The sequence below is a fragment of the Lathamus discolor genome, chromosome 6 (assembly GCF_037157495.1).
Source record: "Lathamus discolor isolate bLatDis1 chromosome 6, bLatDis1.hap1, whole genome shotgun sequence".
Taxonomy (NCBI): Eukaryota; Metazoa; Chordata; class Aves; order Psittaciformes; family Psittacidae; genus Lathamus; species Lathamus discolor.
This window is the reverse complement of record NC_088889.1, coordinates 15,858,219-15,882,311: the sequence shown is the minus strand read 5'-3', so window position 1 is coordinate 15,882,311 and position 24,093 is coordinate 15,858,219. Positions and strand designations below refer to the sequence as shown.

At 38.0% G+C, this 24,093-nt stretch overlaps 1 protein-coding gene across 4 annotated transcripts in view; it reads left to right on the top strand.

Annotated features, from left to right (window-relative positions):
* WDHD1 (WD repeat and HMG-box DNA binding protein 1) overlaps positions 1-21,296 on the top strand; it is a 32,313-nt gene extending 11,017 nt beyond the window's left edge. For 3 of the 4 annotated variants that reach the window (XM_065683602.1, XM_065683600.1, XM_065683601.1), the window contains exons 7-26: positions 752-847; positions 2,445-2,537; positions 3,403-3,509; positions 5,507-5,642; positions 5,807-6,002; positions 6,189-6,379; positions 7,083-7,267; positions 8,099-8,340; positions 9,329-9,466; positions 10,006-10,162; positions 12,000-12,114; positions 13,474-13,605; positions 14,157-14,377; positions 15,363-15,493; positions 16,452-16,508; positions 17,404-17,447; positions 17,603-17,761; positions 18,154-18,287; positions 19,440-19,575; positions 20,185-21,295. In XM_065683602.1, the coding sequence (XP_065539674.1) occupies positions 752-847; positions 2,445-2,537; positions 3,403-3,509; positions 5,507-5,642; positions 5,807-6,002; positions 6,189-6,379; positions 7,083-7,267; positions 8,099-8,340; positions 9,329-9,466; positions 10,006-10,162; positions 12,000-12,114; positions 13,474-13,605; positions 14,157-14,377; positions 15,363-15,493; positions 16,452-16,508; positions 17,404-17,447; positions 17,603-17,761; positions 18,154-18,287; positions 19,440-19,575; positions 20,185-20,385 (2,871 nt within the window). In that variant the 3' untranslated portion in view covers positions 20,386-21,295. Of the gene's footprint in view, positions 1-751; positions 848-2,444; positions 2,538-3,402; positions 3,510-5,506; positions 5,643-5,806; positions 6,003-6,188; positions 6,380-7,082; positions 7,268-8,098; positions 8,341-9,328; positions 9,467-10,005; positions 10,163-11,999; positions 12,115-13,473; positions 13,606-14,156; positions 14,378-15,362; positions 15,494-16,451; positions 16,509-17,403; positions 17,448-17,602; positions 17,762-18,153; positions 18,288-19,439; positions 19,576-20,184 lie in introns of all 4 variants that reach the window. The other variant, XM_065683604.1, reaches the window with a different exon arrangement.
* Positions 21,297-24,093: the final 2,797 nt, after the last annotated feature.

Here is a 24,093-nt window from a genome sequence, read left to right as displayed (position 1 = left end):
AGAATCAGATTTAGTTTCTTCTCTTGGGAATCTAAGGAACTTGCAAAGATGTTTTCAGATAACTGCTTTAATAAGGCAATTCTGCATATGTATGTGGGATTATTTTTGCTAAATGCCATTGAATGAAATAAGAATCCATGTGGAATTATTCCTGTAAGTAAAGTTGAAAATGTACCCTGGCATTTGTGGATTGCTACTGTTTTAAAAACAAAAGCATACTTCTGATAGGATGCCTTGTATTCCAGACTGACAGCGAGTGCTTTTTGGAGCAATTACACAAACAGTGTCCTAGGACTGTGGCAATATGATGTATGTATTTGTGTGTAATTTGAGAATATTCATTCTTTATACTGCTGTGGCAAGATTCAGGCTGATGTGTGTCACCTTGCTGCACTTGATTTGGGTTTGACAAATGCATTTTGGCCAGATTTCTCTATAACCTAAAAATACGTAGGCTCATTTTTTTCTGTACTGGATTAAAAACGTTTGTTCTGTGATCTTGTTTCTGTTACAAGTAGTTGTATTGTCATTAATATAGTTTCAGGTGTATGTTGGCAAGGTATTTTTTTAATTTTTCTTTGTTCATTGTAATTGTGTGAAAGAGATTATTTCAGTTCCAAAACCAGGATATTTCTTCCTTTTAGGGTTTTTTTTTCCCCCACACTTTTTCTTTAAGAATTTGTACTCTAAAATTGATTTTCGCAGAGCTAGAAACATTTTTTTTTCCTTTTTTTTAATATTTTGTTTTCAGACATGCACGACAAGCTGGCCGCTGCTGCAGAAGTGTAATGATGTGATAAATGCTAAATCAATATGCAGGCTTGGATGGCAACCTGGCAATGGGAAAGTAAGTGACATTAGTTTAGCCACAAAGCTTAATCCTTCTTTTCTCTTTGGGGGTCCAACAGTGGAATTCAGTCTGAGCATTCCAAAATTGCAGCTTCTGGGACTAAGGAAAATATTTGGGTGAAGTTCATTTTTAGGAAAAATATAGACCTGGAAATGGTTACTCTTTTAAGCTCCAAACTGTGTTGCGCAGTAGTCCAGCTGTAAGCCTAAAACAGTATTAAACAGTCGTGTTGTGCTGAAGAGGAAGGAACATTGTACACGAGGGAAATAATCAAATTGCTCACAACAGAGCATTGAAGGAGTTCAGTCTTTCTCTGCTTTAAGTAAATTTTGGCCTGTTAGTAGTCTTGCTGTGTAAATATTTCCTAAATAAGATGTTCCCTTCCTTTTCACCTGAAGAATGAAGTTAATTCTGTTGTGCCTGATGGTGGTGCTGATACTGCACGTCTAGTGCAATCTCTGTGGACTGCTACAACTGTAGTATGTATGGATTGCTAATCAAGATGGGTCTTGGAGTTAGTATACCTATAGATATATTTCTGTAGCATGTAACCTAGAACACCTCTGCGCTATCTGATAATGCAGAGAGGTGAAAGGGGCGGATAACTGTGAACCTGTATGAAATGGAGCATGTCCTGCCCTACTCGAAGGAAAGGTCAGAGAACTGAGCCAAAATTGTCCGTTCGCAAAAATTATTTCATGGCTTCTGTTCTTGCCTGTGATAATAGCGTGGCAGAACCTATTCATTTTTTATTGGCATTCCAATGACATACTTGATCTGAAGAGTATTTACCAGTGTTTCCTCACAGTTCTTACCTGAATAATCTTGTTTCCTCAATTTATCCTTTGTGTCTTTTTACTATGTCCACTTTTCAAACTTCATGGCTGCTGTGATAATGTTATTCATAACTTTCCTGTGGAAGAGAGAATGTCACATGCAGTACAAATTGTCTCAATATCCATATTGCATGAGAACAAATCCTTTCAACTTTTAGGCTAATTCTTCACACAAATACACATATTTGAAATATAAGTTCTCTTGCTTCTCTTATGAAACAAATTGCTAGAAGACACTAAAAAAACCCCAATCCTAAAAGAAGAAACATGCAGTAACATTTCTGTAGTTTTGTGAAGGATGAAATGAGCTCAGGAGTCAGGTGTTCAATAGGATTTATTGAGAGATAGTAAGCTGATCAAAAGAGATCTGGAGAGGAAGGAAAAAGGAGAACACAAGCCTTACGCCCAGAGCATTGAAAACTATTTATATGTGTGTTAACTGCATCATAAATAAGAACTTCTAACCTTATGGTGCAGCTGTCATTATCTTCAGTTTTCTGCCAGAAAGAAATAAAGATTAAAATAAGCGCAAGCATGCTTTGCTGTGCTGCATGTGGAAGGCATTAAAGAACCTTGTAATTCAAGTTTCTTCAGCTTTCTTTACTCTCTCAGTTGGCATTACTGGGATGCCAGAGAACTGTTAAATACTGAGGCAGTCACAACTGTAATACTTCTGAGTGAAGGAACTATGCTGTTTCAGTGTTCTGTATAAAAGCTAACTTATTCTAAATTGCCCGATTCTTGTTTCTTTTGAGCAGTTGCTGGCAATTCCTGTAGATAAAGTTGTTAAACTATACAGAAGAGAAACCTGGGATAGTCAATTTGATCTATCGGATACATTCATCACACAGGTAGGTACATAAAACAGGTGCTTGCTAAATATTCAATAATGTAAATGTTATTCTGCTAGATATTATCTTCTAGACAGTATGTTTTTCCCCTGCACTTGGTAATGATTACTTACATTTTATTTCACTTGTGATCCTGATACTTTGTGTTAGAAAACAAGGCAAGAGATCCTAAATGAGTGTCAAACATGTCTCTCTGGTTCCCCTCGTTCATTTATAATAACCCACTAGATCTGTAAGGGCTACTGGTGAGTCACCAGCTGCAGCTGAAGAACATCTGTTTTCACAAATTGCTCTAAATGCGTTGTTTTTTAGGGCAAATTTCAAGAGTATTTTTCTGTACAGGACAGAGATATCAGTTGTTCACTTTGTATTTTATTAAGCTAAAATTTAGCTACATAACAGCTCAAATGGTGCCATCTTCTTTCTTTTGACCTCATTGTATACTTGGAAACCTTTACATTAAAGAGAACTATTTTCCTAGTGTTACTAAGATACAGAACACACAGTCTTGGATTTTAATTTATGGACCCGTGTTAAGTTAAATACAGCTATGTTTAGTGTTGAGCTTGGAAAATGTACCATGCTTCCATCTGCATGCCTGGAATCGGGTTTTTTCAACCTCATGGCAGCATTTAAGGACAGAAGGTAGATATTCTCATTAAAAAAAAGTGTGCTATCTGCAAAGAATGTTTCTTGCAGGGAAGTGCCTAAAGCCAGCTCTAGTACAGGAGGCTGGATATGATTTGCTAAAGATCATTATTACTGTTTTTTTTATTCCAGAACATGTCTGATTTAATCTCCAGAATATGAATGCTTCGCATGCATCAGTAATATTTTTTTTTCTGTTTTGTTTTTTTCTCCTTAGACCTTGAATATTGTGGCCTGGTCTCCTTGTGGGCAGTATCTGGCAGCTGGAAGTGTGGATGGGTGTATAGTGGTGTGGAATATGGAAAGCCAGAAGTGCATAGAGAGGTATTCAGTCTTGTTCCATAAATCCTTAAGTACATGCTTTTTCTTGAAATAGAAATTTGTTATCTTTTCTGTAATATATTTTTGTGTAAATGCAGAACTCTGCTTCTTGAAAAGCCTTAATAAGATTTACAGGGTGTTGTGGTTTAACCCAGCAGGCAGCTAAACACAAATAATGGTAAAAGAATTAGAATACACAAAACAAGTGATAGGCCTTGCAATTCCTCACCAGCCACCAGCTGATGCACAGCCAGTTCCTGAGCAGCAGCCCCTGGCCAGCTTTCCCCTTAGTTTATATACGCTGAGCATGATGTTATATAGTCTGGAATATCCCTTTGGCCAGTGTGGGTCAGCTCTCCTGGCTGTGTCCCCTCTCAGCTTCTTGTACCCTGCAGCCTCCTTGCTGGCGGGGTGGTGTGCAAAGCTGAAAAGTCCTTGATTTAGTGTAAGCACTGCTCAGTGACAGCTAAAACATTGGTGTGTTATCTCTTCCTAAATTATTCTCCTAGATCCAAAACACAGCACTGTACCCACTACTGGGAAGAATATTAACTCTATCCCACCCGAAACCAGGACACAGGGCAAACCTCTAAGTTTTCTGCTATTGTTCCACTGAAAGCTAGCACCTAGGATACATATGAAGGCTCTGTTTGAAGAATACTGTTTACCTGGCCTCATACATGGTCTCCCCGCTGGCGGTGGGTCTGGGAGCACATTCACAGAGACGGAGCTGAAGCACAGAGGCTAAAAAACCTGTTTCAGATGTAGGTGATGCTGGGAGGCAGGGCCACCACTTGATCTAGACTTGAGTCTAGAAAGGGAGCAAGAATCATAGAATGGTTTGGGTTGGAAGGAACCTTAAAGATCATCTAGTTCCTAATTTAGTCTTCCTAATATATCTTAAGAGGAGGGCTCTTCCCTGTGCAACTCAAGTGAGCTGCACTAATACTGCAGTTCAAGGTAATTCAGGGGTTGCTATGTCATTTCCATGTTTTACAAGGAAGCAGCTTCCACACAAGTACAACTCTTAGTGGTAGGTAGGAATGTGGTATTGTTTTGCCTTTCCTGCCATTTCCAGTATGTTCAGAAGCATGTTCTGATTCATGTGATACACTCTTTTCCTTTCTGCATAGCCAGAAGAATCTGGAAACATTACGTTCTTAGCAATAGAATAGGTAAGGGACATGAATGAGGATTTTGTTCAAATCCCATTGTCTAGTTTTCTGTGTGCAAATACATTTCATTGTTTTTTAATCTAATAGTTGAACAAAGGATAGTTTGGATGGAAACAAATTTTCATCATATCCCAAACCTGAAGATCATTGGCAGTAAGGTGTGTTTACATAAAGGGAGAGGAAAACACAGGTGCATCAGTCAGCCAACCTCACCTGTAGGCAGAACTGGACAAACTGACAAATTGCACTTTATCTTAGTTAAAGCATCCGTTTCAAAAAAAGAAAATTAAAAAAAAGGTATGATTAAGTGAGGTAGAGAAGAAGGTACATTTGATATTATATATATGATACATATTGGAATATTTGGGGTAAGAAACATGAATATTACTATAACACCTATGTTAAGAATTAAAGTCAGAGTATGTAAATAATTAATGTGAGGATTTTATTGTGATTAAAGGTAGAGGATTAACTCATCAGTTTGGTACTGAGCATTCTTTTTATAGCTTTATTCTTTGTATAACTTTGCTCTTTTTATAACTGTCTGGTTCTGGGAATTTTTTCTACATGTATTGGGAAGCTGTTGCTTTAAGAATATGATTGTTTGATTTTTTTTTTTTTTAAGCTTATATTTCCTCCATAGATAAGAAGCCTTTCTGTTTTCTTTAATAGTAACTGTTTATTCTAAAGGTGACCTATTAATTTACTATGTGTAACATTACTAGTATTTTAAAGTAAATATTACCACTTCTTACAGTAACTCTTGGGAAGGTTTCTGCCCTGAGAAGCCTACTAAAACTCCATTATTTTTATTTTTTTTTTTAGGATGAAGCATGAGAAAAAATACACAATTTGTGGACTGGCCTGGCACCCCAAATATAAGCAAATTGCCTACACAGATACTGAAGGAAATCTGGGGTTGTTGGAAAATATTGGTGATGAAAAGAAATCAAATGACAAGGTGATCAGTATTAATTATTTCTTAAATTAACATGGTTATTTAGCTTATGAAATTATATTGAATGTTCCATTTTTGTGTGTTGAAAGTTTCCTTTTGTGTGTTAATTCATTTTGTGAATTCCATGTCCAGAAGAAGTTTTATGAGGATTGTTAATCTGTGTTTAGGTTACCAGTACAGCAACAAAGGACTACAATGATCTCTTTGATGGAGATGATGACTACTTAAGTGGAGATATGATTGAACCACAGTCTTCCCCAAAGACTGGAGCTAATGAAGAAGATGCTGATGATGATGACCTTAAGCCAACTTCAGGCCATTTCAGACGTACTACAATAATTGATGATGATGATAACTCACTAGGTACAGAATGAACAAATTTTCCAGAGCTCTTCAGTGCTGTTACTGGGACAGTCTCTTAGTATCCTCTACTTGGATATATTCTGCCTTATTTTTCTGAAGAAATATTGTTTGACTTTTTTACCTATATTCTGTCATAATAATAATACATGCTAGATGTAAATGTTTTTGTTGTTGTTAAACTTCTAGATATTGGGATGATAAAAGCTAATTCCAGTCTTCTTGAAAAGGAAGATGATGATGATGATCAGACTGGTGGCTTTCCAGCTTTACCACCATCATCTACACAGCAGCCTTTCTATGATGGGCCATTGCCAACCCCTAGGCAGAAGCCATTCCAGTCTGGTTCCACTCCTGCCCATCTCATGCATCGTTTCATGGTAAATCTTGCTGCTGTTCAGTTATGTACATCTAGTTGCTTTGTTGATCCAGTATTATCCAGTCCTTTCTGTGTCTTAACCTAATATTTTCTGAGATTTTTTCTTTTTTTTTTTTTTTTTTAATACTTCACAGTATAAAGTTAAATAGAGGAAAGTATATTTCTGTCAGTGCAAACACTGCATGTTATGGCTTATATTTCAGTTGCTTTTGATGAAGAAATAAATAGTTGGCTTTAAGACAAAAGAAAGCTTTGTAGTTTCTACCTGTGCTATTGAATTCTAGTAAATCTTTTTAAATAATGTAATTATTTTAAATAATGTAATTATTTAATGTAATTCTAGTAATTCTTTTTAAAAATTCCATTTAGAGCCAGAGCTTGGGGATATTTTTGTGCTGTTAGGACATGTACATTAATCATCCACAGTGGATTTTTTTTTTCTAACTGCGAGTTTTTTACACTTAATTGTATAAGGAGAAAAATGGCTAAACAAAGAGGATGAAACTAGTTTCTGCCTAATTCAGCTGTTTTAGACACTACAAATCCTGACTGCAAAAGACTTCTACACTACTACAGTCTTCCTCCAGCCTCCCACTTACTGTTGTTTCAGATGAGAAAGTTATAGTAGGCTGTTTTAGCGCAGTATGCTTGATTTGTTCGGTTTGTTGTTTGGTTTTTTTTTGTGACGGTGTTCTTTTTAATAGGTATGGAATTCTGTTGGCATCATTCGCTGTTACAATGATGAGCAAGACAATGCTATAGATATAGAATTTCATGATACCTCTGTACATCATGCAACACACCTGCTAAACTCTCTGAATCACACGATGGCTGACCTCTCTACTGAAGCTATTTTACTAGCCTGTGAGAGTACAGAGGAACTTGCAAGGTAACTCATGGCCTTGCTCTGCAAAACCCATAGTACAGAATTACACTTGTTTCAAGCATTTTGGCTTTTAATTTCAGCTTCTGTCATTTTCTTCAGATTTTTGGCTTATGAATGTGCTTTTTATTTATGGGGCCATATTTGAGGATTTTCACATCCACCCCCTTGAAGACTTCAAGAATATTGAAAGATGTAATTTGGTTACTGAGGATTTTTTATTTTTCAATATCTTGAAGAAAGAATTTTCTCCTTCTTTTCACACATACAGCATTGTGATGAGTTGAAAATCACCCTTTAAGTATTGTATGTATTGGTTATCAGACTCTGAAATTTTCATTATTTTTTCTCAGTGGAAGAGTGGGTAATAGCTCAGAAGCCACAGTGCCTGTGCATTGGTCATGGGCAGTTATCAATTATGAAGATGGCAGAACTGAAATGCCTCGGTTTTTTTCCATTGGAAAGACAATATGACAGATTTATAATGAGGACTGATATTCAGGAGTGCTGAGCATCTTCAGTTCTTATTAATATTAATTAAGCAGGACATTTACCTGTTTCCATCTAAAAAAAATCTCGCCCTAGGCCTTCAAGCTGTCTCTGCTTCAGGCTCTAGAGGTTCTAAATCTACTGTGCTGGAGGTCAAGCTGGCTATTCAGTTCTTGAATAATAAGAGTAACACCTTTGCAAATGAACACTTGGAATTTGTAGTTGCTTTCTGTTACCGTCACATATTCCAGTTCTCTGACAAAAAACGTAACACATTGGTGTATTTTGAGATACTGTATTTTTCTTCATGTTGAGATATTTGACTGTTGTTCTTCGTCTCTGCTTTAGCAAGCTCCACTGCATTCATTTTAATTCATGGGATGCAAACAAGGAATGGACAGTAGATATGCCAAAGGATGAGGACATTGAAGCTATCTGTCTAGGTCAAGGCTGGGCTGCTTGTGCCACTAGTGCCTTGCTAGTTCGTGTGTTTACAGTTGGAGGAGTTCAGAAAGAGATCTTCAGTCTCCCGGGTCCAGTGGTGTCTATGGCAGGACATGGAGAGCAGTTGATGGTTATTTATCACAGAGGTACTGTTATCTCTTCTGTCTCTTTTGAAGTGGGGTTATGTTTTCAATCCTTGTCTGTTACTGGCTTCAAGCACTGGTTAATTTGTAGTAACTATAGAATCACAGAATACCAGGCTGGAAGGGACCTCAGGGATCATCATCCAACATTTCTAGGCAAAGCATGACTTAGCTTAAATGTCTCACCACCCTGTCCAGCTGAATATTGAAAGTGTCCAGTGTTAGAGAATCCACCACTTCTCTGGGAAGATTATTTCAATGATTGATGGTTCTTATTGAGAAAAATTTTCCTTTTGTGTCTGAATGGAATCTCCCCAGGAGTAACTTGTGCCCATCACCTCTCGTGTTTTCCGTGTTACCCCTTGTCAAAAGGGAGTCTCTATCTTCTTTGTAGACTCCCTTTAAATACTGGAACATGATGATCGGGTCTCCCCTGAGCCTTCTTTTCTCTAGGCTGAGCAAGCCCAGTTCTCTCAGTCTTTCCTCACATGGCTTCACAGTTGTTAGATCATCTTTATTGCCCTTCTCTGGACTCTCTCCAGCCTGTCCACATCTTTGTTGTATAACGAGGACCAAAAGAAATATTATTTTTTTCCTTCTTCTTTTGATCATGCCTATCCTCCTTTCCTTCTCGATGATGCCTTTACAGATGTGTCCGTCACAACCCACAGATCTTTGACTTCTGACAGCAAAGCCTACAATTTATACTGGGATGCCTAGACTGACCTGGGGGGGGAAGGGAGAATTTTATAACAGTGATATTAATAGATTAAGCTTGGGTTTCAGGTATTCCAGAATGAATTACTATGGAAAATTAAGGAAGTAGTTGTTATGTGTGCTTTGTATGTCTAAAATGACAAATAGTTGCTTGTCTGACAGTGGTATTTATGGGTAACCCTGCATTAGAATTGGATTTTGAGTCAAAACATAAATTTAGCCAAGAGACAAATCTTTTGTTTTCTAACATAGCTATTGAACAACTTCTTCCTAGGTACCGGGTTTGATGGGGACCAGTGCCTTGGAGTACAGCTGATGGAGCTAGGAAAAAAGAAAAAGCAGATTTTGCATGGAGACCCTCTTTCTCTTACAAAGAAATCATATTTGATATGGGTTGGATTCTCTGCAGAAGGTATGAAATGTCAGTATGGGTGACAGTGAGAAATCTTGACACAGCTGAGGGAATTTTGGAGGAGAGTTTGGCTAATTAATGCCCTTTTAGTAACGGTGATCCTGGAAACATAAACTTTCTTCCCAGTCTCAGTGCTAAACAAAGTTCTGTTTTTCTATTCAATGTATTTATCAGAATCTTCAATATGTTTCCACTATGAGTAGAATATGCTTGAACGTTATCGGCACTTGCTTTCCCGATTGGTTCCCCTGCTCACAAAAAGAAATAGACTGAATCTACCCAAGTGGTATGAATTTGATTTCTTCACAGAATGTTTCAAATTCTAACTTGTCAGTTGACCAGCAGTAGTGTTGACTGTCAGAAGGTGGCGCATCTTTCTAAGGAAACTTGTTTTTCCCAGCAAGGTTGTACTGTTTGAATGAGCGCATGTCCTGTTTGGGATACCTGATCTGTAGTTTCCCTGCATTATCTAAGCAGTTCAGATACTGTGTTGTAATTAGTTGCCTGTCAGAATAATTGTTTTAATTTGTAACAAACAGGTACCCCTTGTTACGTGGATTCGGAAGGAATCGTGCGGATATTGAACCGAGGACTTGGGAATACTTGGATTCCAGTGTGTAACACGAGAGAGCATTGCAAAGGAAAATCTGATCATTACTGGGTAGTTGGCATCCATGAAAAACCCCAGCAGCTCAGGTCAGACATTTGACAAGGAAGCAATTTGCTTGACTTGGTTTTAAATTACAGAGCACTTCTCATGAAGAGAACTGGAAACAACTTCTAGTAAAAGAGGTGGCTAGTAAATATGCAGAGTAAATGATCTAGTTCATAAATGTAATTCTGCATGGATGTTTCATTAATGAGCTTATTCAAAACCAATTTAGAGTTGTATAATTTGTAACTGACTAATTGTGGCTTTTTGCCTTGGCTAACAGGCGTGTGCAGTGTATTATGAAATCACACATCTCTAATGCAGAAACAGTCATGCGACTGCATTTTGCTAGAGAAACCTACTTTAAAAATTATGATTGGTGTTTGGAATCTGCTGTGGATGGTTTGGGGGGGTTAATTTCTTTTTTCTAAATTTAATTTTTTGCTATGCTTTCCCCTTTTGTCCCTTTGCGAAGAATCCAGTCCTACAAATAATCTACATGATTAAGCATAGATGAATCAGAACTGTCCCTATATTAACATTTAAACTGTGACTATGAAGAACAATTTTGTATGTTAAATTGTTCAAATATTTAGCTGAGCGTTAGCCATTATTTTATAAAATGTGACACTGGTGATGTCTACGTAACTCTGTTTCTTTTTATTGTAGCACACATCCTGGACATTTAGTTGCAGAGTTGTCTGTAGTCCTCTTTATTCAGTGATCTGTGTCCTTTTCCTCTCGGGGCAGAATACATTAGCTCACATATTTTGCTGAAATTTATACTCTTACTTTGCTAGTCATGCACAATTGTAGAGGTTGGTGGGACACTCCATTTTATTTAAATTTATGTGACACTCTTTGTAATCCTGTGGGGTTTTTTTGTAATAAGGGAAATAATTTGGTAAATGTCAATTCATTGTCTGGCTCTTTCTTCAGATCATTAAGTATGTTTGCCTCCAGAAAATTCACCAAAAATGTGCAGGACACATCACATTGATGAGATGGTCAGCCATGAGTCTGTCAGCATGAGTTTTTTTTTCCTTCTATTCCAAGAATGAGAGTGCTGCTGTCTGAGTTGCAAAGAGCATTTTATTCAAAGCCACTAGCATTTTGAAGATAAGAAGGAGGGAGGGTTGTTGTAGAAACACCATATGCCTTAATTAACACAGATAGCCAGAGCACTAATGTTTCCTGTTCTCTTATCACTTTTTTTTTCTGGTATCTGAAATAGTTTATAAAACCAGACATTTTTGTCAGTGCTGCCTTGGTGCTGCTGGAAATACAGCTCTTCCCCAGTCAATGTTTAGTTTAAGTGGTTGTTACCAGAAAGTACTAATTTAAATATAATGAAACAATAAGCCTATGCTTTTAGTACTTGCTTATCTTTTCCACCCCTCTCTTCCCCCCCGCCCCTGTGTGTATCTGAGCACAGCGCTCTCCTCATGAGTCCAAAACTCTTCATCAAAATAAGTGGCAGACATACATGCTCTTGTTCCAGTGGCTTTCAGTTGTCCAGTGTCTGTCTGATTTTAATAAATTGCATTTACATTTTGTAATAGCTGTTAAATTGTGTATTGTGTGAGATAGAGATCTGTGTCTGTTACGTGCCACATTTGGAGATTCTAGTGTGAACATGAACAGCATGTGCTTTGCTGGTTTTAAAATCTGTTACTGGTTGCAATGTAAAAATAACCCTTTATAATGCAATCTTACTTATTGCTATATTTAAGTCAGTAATTTAATTAAATTTAATTAATACTTATTAAAGAGCAAATTCTCTAAAACTGTCTTGCTGCTTAGGAGACATGATTTAGATGTAGAACAGCTGGTGACTTTAGGTGTTGAGGACTGCATGTTTTCTTTGTTTTCCTTGCACAGGTGTATTCCTTGTAAAGGAGCCCGATTCCCTCCTACACTACCACGGCCTGCTGTAGCAATATTATCTTTCAAACTTCCTTACTGTCAAGTTACAACAGAAAAGGGCCAGATGGAGGTACGGAATGGTGTTGAGTCCACAGCTGATAGTCCCAGATGTCCCCATAGTAGGGATTATACAAGATTCCTATTTATCATCTCTGCTGTGAAACAGAGTAGTACAACTCTGAGTAAGATGTGTGGCTAAGGAGGTTATTTGGGTTCAGTGTTTTGTATAGCTTTTCTGGTTTGGTTTGGTTCAACTGTTTCTAGAAGAATACAAGATAAAGCTGCTAGAGCTGATGCAAGGTTGTGCTTACACATAATCTGTTTCTGACCGATGAAGTCTTTCTCGTCCTTTTTTTTTTAATTATTTTTAGTGGGTAATGGTTAATGTTCTAAAAGGCACCAGATTTTTGGGTCTGAATCCAAAACTTGAAAATGCTGGTCTTTCAATATGTTAGGCAGAACAAAAGCACTGGAAGATTTCTTTGAAAGATGTACTAAGTACCCAAACTTGTATAGTCACTCAGAAAGGCATTCTGGCTTGACTTATTTTCTTAAGATAGAGGCTGGTTGAAGCAAGATGTATCAGCAGAGAACTTCTAGAAGAATATATTTATTCTTTTTTTCTTTTAATAGGTTTAAATATTCCAGTCTTGTGGTGTTCAGCTGTACTGCACAAACCAGAAACAAATATAGAATTCTAACCTCAAGCTTAGAGACAGTTGAATGCTATTTGAATTTATTCTCTTTGATAGAAGTGTAGCAAAAAAAGTTTCAGTAATAAACACTGTAATTTTTAATGAATTCTCCTTCATTTGGTTCAAGTCTTTTATTCTTCATCTTTGGAGTGTTTCCATCTCACCTCCTCCAAAATAATAGATGGAAAAATGCCACAGGAGCTGTAAATTAAACTTGACAGATTATGTACTTCTGTGTAGGTAAAGAAACAGTTTATTCCAGCAGAGCTGATGAAAACATACCATGTTTGAATAGGTCTGTTAATAATTTTGTAACAGAGCTAGCCTGTTTTATTTTCTGTTTACCTGTCTTGCAGATGATTATATATGGTTATCCTGGAATAATTCCAGTTTGTTGGGGGACAGAAGTTATAAGATAAAATAACTAAGTTGTTCTAGAATTGTCTGTCCCAGAAGAGCACTAGTGAACATGTATGTCTCATCTTGCTGAAAGCCTGAAATATAAATGGAACTCAACATATGTGGTGATCTGTTTGGATCAGTTTGTATGCAGATGGTTCTTAGTGTGGTCTGTTTTTATTCAGTAGGCATCAGCTTTTAAGGAGAATTGTCTATCCCTCACCCTCATTATAAGATGAAAGGAGCATTTCAGAATAAGTTGATAAAATTTCCTGTGAATTGTCATGGCTGTTTTTCCTCCTGACCTGCAGCATGCATCCTTTTCCCTTTTTCAGGAACAGTACTGGCGTTCTGTTGTATTTCACAACCATGTGGATTATTTATCAAAAAATGGCTATGAACTTGATGAAAGTGCTAAAAGTCAGGCAGTGAAAGAGCAGCAAGAACTTTTAATGAAGTTGTTTGCCGTAAGTACAAATAAATAAAGAATAGAAAGAATCTCTGAGACTTTATTTTGAGTAGATGGCATTTGATGTAAATTTTGATCTGATTCTTCTTATTAGAAGTCTGGCTAGTGACTGGCAATACAGCTAGCTCACAGCCTGTGATAAGAGGTGGATTGCAGTTAATATTGTTACTGCCTATCAGTATGAAGGGTGGGAGGAAGAAGGGAAAAAAAGTGCTTTTTCTTTGCTATGCAGCTCATTCTTTCCTGTTAGGGTAGTGAGGCACTGGAATCTGTTGCCCAGGGAGGTTGTGAGTGCTCCATCCCTGGCAGTGTTCAAGGCCAGGTTGGATGAAGCCTTGGGTGAGATGGTTTAGTGTGAGGTGTCCCTGCCTATGGCAGGGGGGTTGGAACTAGATGATCTTGAGGTCCTTTCCAACCCTAACTATTCTATGATTCTATGATTGTTGGTGGTTTGTCTTACTCATTCACTCCACCAAGACCATAATATTCTGGTCCTGGAGAGAGCCATGTAGCTGAAGTGTGTAACTCTCAAGGCTTCTTTTCTTTCAGCTTTCTTGTAAACTGGAGCGTGAATTTCGCTGTGTGGAACTTGCTGACCTTATGACACAAAATGTTGTGAACTTAGCTATCAAGTATGCTTCTCGCTCTCGAAAACTAAATTTAGCTCAGCGGCTTAGTGAAATGGCTGTAGAAAAAGCAAGCGAGTTGGCAGCAGCACTGGAAGATGAAGAGGAGGAAGAAGAGGATTTCCGAAAGCACTTGAATGCTGGGTAACACAAATTTCTGTGATTAAAAGCTGGGAATGTTTTTACTGATCATCTAGTATTTTGGTCCAGTTGACACTTTTCCAGTTGACTTTTCTGGACCATAGTTTGCAATGTATGTGTCATGAAGTAAGTTTGTGTTACTGTACTTAAATATTGTGCATATAAAGTGGTACATTCTTGTTCATATCTTGTAAGAACTCATTAGTACCAGGATACCAACACAAAGGGAAATATCTCCACGTCTTACTTACTGTATGCATGTGTTCAACAGCTTTGGAGGCAAAGCAGACTTAATATTAAGTTGCTTTTATTTGACTTTTTCGTTTTTGTTTCCACTTCCCTTAGCTTGAGCTGGTTTGATTATTTGATTCCAACCTATTTTTTCTTCTTTGTCTCCATAGCTCATTTTATTCCACACCTACCTTAAAAATACCTGTCTTTTTCCAGTCGTTCCCCCCTTTCAGGATCCCATCTCAGTGTATCCTATTTAGTCTTGTTCCCCTCCTAACTAATCCCAGCTCTTCAAATACTGCAGGTTTGCTTTGTGTTTTTTCCTCTGTCTGCTATCTACCTTTCCTCTCCTACCTGCATCCGCTTTGTAAAGCATGATGAGGCAACAGATGGGAGGGGGGTGTGTGTCAAGACCATACCCAAGAGCTGTGCTCTTGCTTGGCCTCTGGATGGTGCAGCTATAAGGAAAATAGTTGCTAACCATTCATCTGAAAAAATGTCATAACATTTTGTTATGGCTGCACGAGTGCCACTTCAGGCAACTGCACTTGATGCTTCAGGGTGAACTGAAGTGGTTAATGAATCTTTATTTTATTTTTAGTAATCATCACAGTTTAATCAGAGGTTTAGTGCAAATAAATGCCAAATGTTATTGTTCTTATTTCCTAAATTAGGTAAGTCAGTTGGCTGTCCATTGTTCCAGTTTTCCTTCTGAATGTGGTGACCACTTCCTTTCTGATGAATTCCTTCCATTTAGTTACAGCAACTCTGCCACAGAATGGAGGCGACAGCCAGTCAGAAATGTTCAGCAGGACCAAGAAATGGAAGATGCTGAGGAAACTGATGCCTATGAAGAAGTAGAAGAAACACCAGAAGTGCATAAAGAGAGTAAGAAAAATATATTCTCCAAATAAGTCGAAGTTATCTAGTTGTGTCTTACTTAATCTAGAAAATTCTCAAATAATTTGTCATTTGGGTAACTCAGCAGTCTATAGAACTGTGCAAACACTGGGGTTTTCTATCTGTTCTTTTATTTTGTTCTTTTGACATAAGATTTAGGAAAGACAAGCGCACGGCCTGTCGCAGGGCACCACAAGTGAGGTACTTGATACAAGTGCTTTGACTTGGAAGATAATAATGTAAATAGAAAATAATCCCATATGTTTCACTGTGTTTTGAAACTGCAACTGTAGCAGGGACTAGGTTTCCTGCTACATAGTTAGAGCAGGTCTGGTAGTTTCTGATGTGTTGTATTTGGGTGTTGATATGAAAAAACCCACAGGAATAAGGAGGTGATATGCAGGAATACCTGCCTCTGAGCTTCCCATTACCTGGAATTCTCTGTTGGAGATAAATGGTAGTGTTTACCTGAGCAAGCAGATCTGTATTTCAGACTGTGCCTGCAGTCACTGCAAGGAAACGTGTTTACTGTATGTCATCTGCTCTGTCGCAGCTTGCTTATGCATTGTATTTGCTAGCTGCTTGAGGGAGCCTTGGGGAATTTTTCTGTTGTTTGATACTATTTCTGTGTGACTGGGCCACCTTGTGAAATGGTTGCTTTGGTTGCAGCTTAAATCTTGCAGGAGTTGAATTGATAGACAAGTAGTTTGCTGGGCACACTTCAAGGAATATTTTAAAGTGATAAATATATGACTCTGAGTTAAACCTAGGTAGAGATATGAGATGATTTTGTAAAGGTGTGTACAATTTGAAAATGAAAAATCATGTTTTAAAATATAGATTGTCTTGCTTTAACTTACTTGTCTGTTTGGGGTTTTGGTTTTAAAGAACTTATGCTATTACTTTTTAGTGCACTTAAGCATGCACCTCTTTCTTTTGTCTGAAGGGCCAAATCCTTTCTCCAAAGGGGTCACTTCAGCAGAGGTGACCACTCCGAAATCTGGTGAGTAAATCTCCTTATACTCCAGGATGAGAACTTTGTCATGCTTCACGATATTTGGTCCTGTTTTTATCCTCTGTTCTCCCATTACCACAAAATTTAGTATATAACAGTGCTGCGAATTGGTAACTTGCACTGATTGTTGTTCTTGTGTTTTTAAGAGGTTCCCTATTCCTGTTGATATCGTCATTATCCAATGATCTTCCATAACACTATTCTGATTGCCTTAGCTGTGTGAAATGCCAAATCAGTTTTCTGCCTGGCTGTGTTACAAAGGCATTCTTTGGGACAGAGCAAAAGTGAGAACAGTGATCAATTGATTTGTTTAATTAATCACAGGCACATTTATTGTTTGCACTACAAGGTACAGTTAGCAGCCCTGCTGTAGAACTGTCAGTCCGAGCAGGCAGGGGCAGAATGCAGCCTCTTGCTGCTTCTTTATTCTTCCCTCCTGCTAACCCTCTAGCAAAAATAATAGGAGTGGAAACGGATTTGGGAGTGGAGGAAGTACTAGGTCTTCCTGTATTTTTGTATTTTAAGCCTTTGGTCCTGTGTGGTATTTCTGATGTCTAGTGATAGCTGAGCACATGTAATACAATGCTCATGGGGTTATTAATGTGTCTTTCTTTATCCAACCACTTTAAAGCCTGGCAGGAGCTTCTTTTCTTTGGTGTGGAATAGTTAACGCCTTTGATTTAGTTTTTCTCTTCAATTTTAAATGAAGAAAGGCTGAAACACACACAATGAGTGTTAGCCCTGCTCTTTGGAACTGAGGCTAATCTTGTTTCATCTAGTTATCTAAAATGTACACATTGCTTCATAGATTTTAATATTTATGTGTGTGTGTGTATATGTGCACACATTTTTACTTTTTTTTTTTTTTTTCCCTATTAAATAGTTGTAATTGCATCAAGCAGCCAAGGACGAGTGAATCCATTTAAGGTAAGAATTTTGCAGCTGGTTGATTGAGGTGTTCTGAAAATCACAACAGATTATTATGTCTAAAGTTTACAATATAACTGATAGATATTTTGGAGCGACAGTGGAAGGAAATGTGACAGAAAATAAATTAAAGGGCTATTTATTTGTTTTGGTAGGTGTCTTCTAACAAGAAAGACCCAGTGGTCCCCTCAGCAAATGTTCTAGACACTATGAGCAAATACTCAAAGAAAAACTGTTCATCTAGCAGTCAAGCTGTAAACAGGCAGAGCCCTCCAGTTATAAAGCCTCTGATTCCCAAACCCAAATTCAAGCAGGTAATGTTTCTAGTCTTTTTATATTGTTATGGTGAGCAAAGAATAATAAATTTTACCAACTTTTAACTAAAGCATCTTAGAAGGCAAAGTTCATTTAAGCATACTGCAGAAACTATAAAAGCACATAAAACAGCAAAAAAAATCAGTTGTAGAAATTACATTTTGCACTGGAGCTTGTGCTTTTATTTTAAATAGTTTAATTAAAACTGCTGAATTAAAACTGTGCTGAAATTGGATTGATTAGATGCTTTATTAATGCAAATGATTATTGTGTCTTCAGGACAGGCTTAGTTTTTGTTAGGCTTCATGATATGTGTTTTCTGAGGATGAGATGCGCTTACCTTCTTTTTAATGGTTTTGGGTTTTTTTTCTTTTTACCTCAATTTCTGTAGATTTCAGCAGCTTCATTCTTCCAGGCTCGCACACCTAACTCTAGTGAAAAAACAGTGGAAGAAAGAGAAGAAAAAGCAGGAAATGAGTCCCATGAAGTAAAAATTACGGCACAGGAGAACACTGAAAACAGAAGGTGAGTAGCCACTTGGCATCTTAATGCCAGACTCCAATTTTGGTAGAATAGCAAGTCCAAAAACTATTTTGTTTCTGAAGATGTTGGACTGGTCAAAGTAGCATAGTATCAGATTAAAGTGTTAGCTCACAAGTTGTCATGTTTGTGAACCCACTTCAGAAATTCAGTAAACTGCTCCTTATACTATGCATATTATCAGACAAACCTGCATAAAACATCTTGCCACATTACATTCACAGAGAAGAGCATTCTACTCACTAAATCTTTCCCAACATGCATGACAGCAGTAGTCAAAGTAGAAGTTTCACATAAACCCGAGACAGATAAATGCATAAGTGAATAATAAATGAACAATGAAAAATATAATTTTGGGGCTTTAAGCAATACTTTTTGCCTTGATACTACTTACACATCTGAAAATGACCTTTGAATGATAAATGAAACCATGCTGCTGTGCCAGTTCCAAGTCTAGGAAATACTTAAAATTTAAACGTTTCTAGCAAACCCCGAAGGAAGTCTAAAAGCTAAGGGGTTGATGTGAAAGTGTAAAAGCTTTATTTTAGTGTGGTTTTTGAAAAAGAAAACAAATAAAAAACTTAAATCACCTAAGGAGCACATTTCTTCCCAGCTAAGATGCTAACCTGTCGTGTTCCTCTGGAGCAGATGTATTTTCTAACAATCCCAGTCCTCATGAAACTTGTATTATTATAATCTTGTTTCATTTAGGCCTCATTTAACTGAGGAAGATGAAGGTAATTATTATTCATTTGGACTAGCATTCTTTTCATTAAGCTTTACAGATAATGTTCTAAAAGAAATGGCAAGGAGAATTGTGAAAAGGATTAGGTGAAATCTGCTAATAAACATGCTCTGTTTTTGGATTGGTGGGACCCTGTCAGAAAAGAACCATTATGCTTTGACACTTTAGAACTGAAATCTTAATCTCCATATATATCACAGTTTTAATAAAAGTGCTTGACTTAGTCCTGCCTTGTCAATGCGTTTAATCATACTGCAATAGGAGACTGCTGACTATATATGTCTTTTCTTTCAAGAACCAAAAATCCAGTCAGGTGTTGCTTAGGAATGTTCTTTTGGGGGATATGGTTTTCCTATAATCTTAAATGGACAATTTTTGTATGCTTGTTTTAGACCTAAGACAGGATTCCAGATGTGGCTAGAAGAGAACAGAGCAAATATTTTGGAAGATAATCCTGATCTGAATGAAGCAGAATTAATAAAAGAGGGCATGAGTCGATTTAGAGTGCTGTCATCAGAAGAAAGAATGGTAAGAAAATATACTTGAATTCTGATTTTTTTTTTTATTTTTTATTTTTTTTCTCCATTGAATCCCTTGGTCATTTTTGTTTGGGAATTTTTTCTTTAAATTCCACTGCTCTCTGTCTTCATGGACTTCAGTTTTGAATTGGGCCATGATCTGCAACATTCACTTTATGAAAATATGAGCTGTCTGAATAATAAATAGTAGCAGACAGCTGTTTTTCCAAAGTGGGGCTTGTGAGAGAAGTGTAATCAATAAAGAAATAACAAAAGAGATGGGAAGAAGTTAAAGGTGCTATAGCCATGCTTTATTCATTGGGGCTTAAATTTGTTCTAAGGCCTTTTGGGTTTCTTATTTATCCAGAAAGACAATTAGGAGTTTCAATTTCATATACAGGCTCAAATGAAGTATAGTTTTGAAGGAAAATGTTGTTAGAAAAAAGGAAAGTGAGGAAATTGTTCCTGATACGGTCCTTATTAGCTCTTAATTGGTTCTAATAAGTTCAGGAATTACTTCAGTGCTTCCTTAGAATGCAAGAAATAAGGTGTATAAAATAGTGTTGAGTTTTGTGGCCTGATTTGTGTTTTTCTCCGTAATGATGTACTTGCTTCAAAGGTGTGGACTGAGAAAGCAAAAGGAGGAACAGTTAATGATTCAGCAGAAGATAAAAAACGAAAGCGCCCCACAGCTGATGAAGATGAAGTGAAAAAGAGCGAGGAGCAAAAATCGGAGGAGTTGAATTTATCCAAAAAAACAAAGCCTTTAGATCAATCTGCAAATGTCAAATTGTCAGCTTTTGCGTTCAAGCAGAGCTAAACAGTGTTGTATCTTCTCAACGTCTGTTTTCTGACAGTAGCTAGCTCTGTATTGAGAAATTTGCTGCTGTGCTCCAAGAGCACTAGAAAGAGTGCCTTGCTCCAAATAGTCTTTTAGGAAGTGTCAGTTCTTGAGGAAAATGTTGAATCCACTCTCCTGATCTTTTGCAAGTTACTAGTAGAAAGCTTGATAGCAAAACTAATGCTAATGGTCCTGTTAGCTAAAGCACAGTTCCACACAGTGCTGCATAGCTGTGTGCCTCAATACTTGTAATATTTGGTGCTAAGTACAGATGAATCATTCTGGGGAGGATAAACTCCAGCCAAAACCTATTGTGTGGTTTTAGAGAAGCGAAGTAATGGCTTCTGTACTATTCCTTCTGCCTTCTGAAACATGTGTAAGAGAGAGACACTCGAGGAAATGTGACTGAAGGGAAAGATAGCTTAACATGTTTCTGGTATTCAGCTGCGTTTTCAACATCTGTGGCCGTAACAGTGGTAGGGAGCAGCCTGAAGCAGGGCAGCGAGAGAAAACCAGGGCAGAAGCTGAGTTAGGAAGGTCAGGTGTGCAAAAAGGAGCCATTCCAGACTGTGCAAATGTGCATTCCCTGTGCCTCAGCAGGTTCCAGAAAGTGCTTAGAACTTGAAATTGTATGTAATTGTTTTATATCATCTGTTTTTTTAAATAAAATGTGAATGTTTCTTTGTTTAAGGTGGTGCTCTCCTTGACAAGTTTTGTAATTAAAGTATAAGCAGACTTCAATGTACAAGTCGTAAGGTAGTCTGGAGGAATTAGACATACTCCCTTCTCTGGAGAAAAGGCGGTATGTCTAATACTTGTATTTGAAGAAATCTTAAAAAGAAGCTTCAAAATTTAAGATGAAATAAAATAATTTAGCTCTTCAGAAGAACAACTGAGCCTTTTTTTAAAATCTGGGTTTGCACATCCTTTCGTCATTTTCTTTTTTCGTTCCTCTTCGTATTATTACTGTAAAGGCAAATGCCTCTCCATTTAAGACACGTTTTTAACATTGAAATCTGTAGATTGGTGATTCAGTGAGATTTCTGTAAAAGCCACTAAATCTCAGTGTAAGAGGTGTTTTTCTAGAAGTTTTTAGTTGTTGGTGTAGGTAGTTTTGGAGAAAGCAGCTCCTGTTTTCACATGAAAACATGGATCATGATGTCAACGAGGGATGGTAAACAGAGAAAAACCTGAACTGTCAATTTAAATGCATTTTATCATCCACAGTTCTTATATATAGTTACACATTTTATTTGTTTAATGCTGATGCTAGACAGCAAGTAATAAGTAATTAATTTTCTTTATTGACATAATCTGGGAAGTTCAGGGGAGTAGTGGCATATTACAGTAGTTTTTCTACATTCTTTGGAAAGAAATTATTGTATCGGAGACTGGAATTTATTTTTGGCAGTAAAGTGTATTTCCACACTTGAAGGTATTGGAGGAAAATGGAACTGCATTGGTAAGAAAACCATCCTGATAGAAAAATCACTATGGGCTTGGTGAAGTGTATGATGCTTTCTTTCTGCTAGACTAGGTTGTTCTGATGATGACTTGAGCATTTCAGCTGTGGTGCTGGGAGATGGGCTGGCTGTGAATGGATGGGCTTTCTTTCCATCCATGTATGTAGAATCCATATTCAAGCTGAGCTGCCTGTCAGATGTGCTTTGTGCAGGCCTAAGAGGGGAAGGGAGATCACGCTTGGCAGTAAGCAAGCTATTTCATAGAATCATACAATACTAGATTGGAAGGGACCTCAGCAATGTCCAGCACCCTGCCCCAGATGAACCTTAAAAGTGTCCAACAAGTGAAATGTAACTCTTCAGTGCTTCTGTAAAAAGGCTGCATAAAATTACTTGAGCAAGATATTTATAGCATGGGCTCAGGACACTGAAGCTGGTTGTGATGTCGGGGCTGTGTCTGTCCATTGTCCCTGCTATGCAGGCTGTGCTTTCCTTCAAACTACAGGTGCAAAGCCAGCATGGTTCCTGTTCTATGACAGGCAGGTTGGTAGTTATCCACTGCTGCAAACAGCTTGTCCCACAAAGCATCCGAAGTCCTTTTGGCTGCTGTAGAAAGGAAGAAACACCCAAAGTCAGCTTCCATGGGAGTTTTCTGAGGGGTGGATGTTTACAGTCATGGAGCTCTTCTGAACAAATACACCACAGGTCTATTTAAAGTGAGGCACCTGGATTTAGTGGATGGTTTCATGGAAATCACTGGGGACATCAGGCACCATCCTGCATGTGCCTGGTTCCTATTTGCTTTTCTCCTTGCTGCAAGATGGAGTGACACACTTCACTCATGAAAAAGAATTAGCAATGTGTCACAGTAAAAGCAATCAGCCTTTGGAAAAATCTCCCCAGGGAGATGGTGGATTCCCCAATGCTGGATGCTTTTACTCTTTGACTGGACAGGGTGGTGGGACATCCAGTCTAGGTCATGCTTTGCCTAGGAAGGTTGGACCAGATGATTCCTGAGGTCCTTTCTAACCTGTTATTCTAGCATTCTGTCTCTGCTGAATCAACTTTGGGTCGGACACAGCCATCACAACCAGATGCATCCATTACCACCCCCACTGGTGGCTATCACTTGAGTAGCGTCACAGAAAATAAAGGGCAGGTTGGGTTGGGGAGGAGCACACTGCCTCACTCCTGGTTTAATTTTTGCGGTATAATGTTCGTGGGTTTCATCAGACGAAATGTCTGCAGCCTTGGGTCACAGCCTGGATCTTACTGTCACCCCCACAGCTGGTCAGGCAGCAAAACTGTTTCCAGCATCAGATTTGAAGTTATGCATTGGAGCTGCGTGGCTGTGATGGTGATTGCAGCAATGATTTTTAATTATGGCAGTTGCTGCTGTCCACAGCAATAAAATAAACAGCCAAGAGGGGTTGTCAAGATCACGGAAGCAAGTACCCAGCTGCTTCTATGCTGGAAGAATCATCTCCCACTAGGCTGTGGTTACCTTTCATTCATCAAAGACAGGATTTGCTCTATTACACAGCTTCAGGCAGAGCTACAAATACACCCTCCATCACCTGCAGCCTTCCAGGGAGCTGCACTGAGCCAGACAGGAGCAGAGCTCGCTCACCCAGCAAAGCACCAGCAGGACAGTGCTAAGTATAACTTTCAATTTGGGTAGAAATGAAATGCCAAGCCAAAAATGAACAGAAAAAGTGGAATGGATATCCAAGGGAAAACAGAAACCATTGAATCTCCATTAGCTCTGAGGGGTTTTGCTTTGGTTTGGGTTTTGTTGTTAAGATGCTCCCTAAAAAATTTAATAGAATTTCACTGAAGTCTTCAGAAATGCTTGTTTGTCCTGAGTTTGCCACCTTTCTGCTGGAATAAATGAGTATTTTAGAAAAGCCAATCTGGAAACTGGAGAGTTCTTTCCGTTTGGCTGAGCTTTAAATCCTGGCGACAAGCAGCCTCTGGCGAGTGTGCCAATACATGTGGTACACAGCACAGAGTGTTAAGTGTTTTCGAGTAAATAGTGTAAAGCTGATTGCTATCTTCCATAGCAGGAGTTTGGATTTCTTTTGCTGTTGTTTCCAGTGCAGGTAGGGGTCAGATTAGGTCTATTTGCAGCACAACATCTGGTAACTTTATCTCAAGTTTTCGGTACTAGAGTATGATAGCAAGTGCAATGGCAATGCAACTCTGAGAAGCTCATCTCCATCAG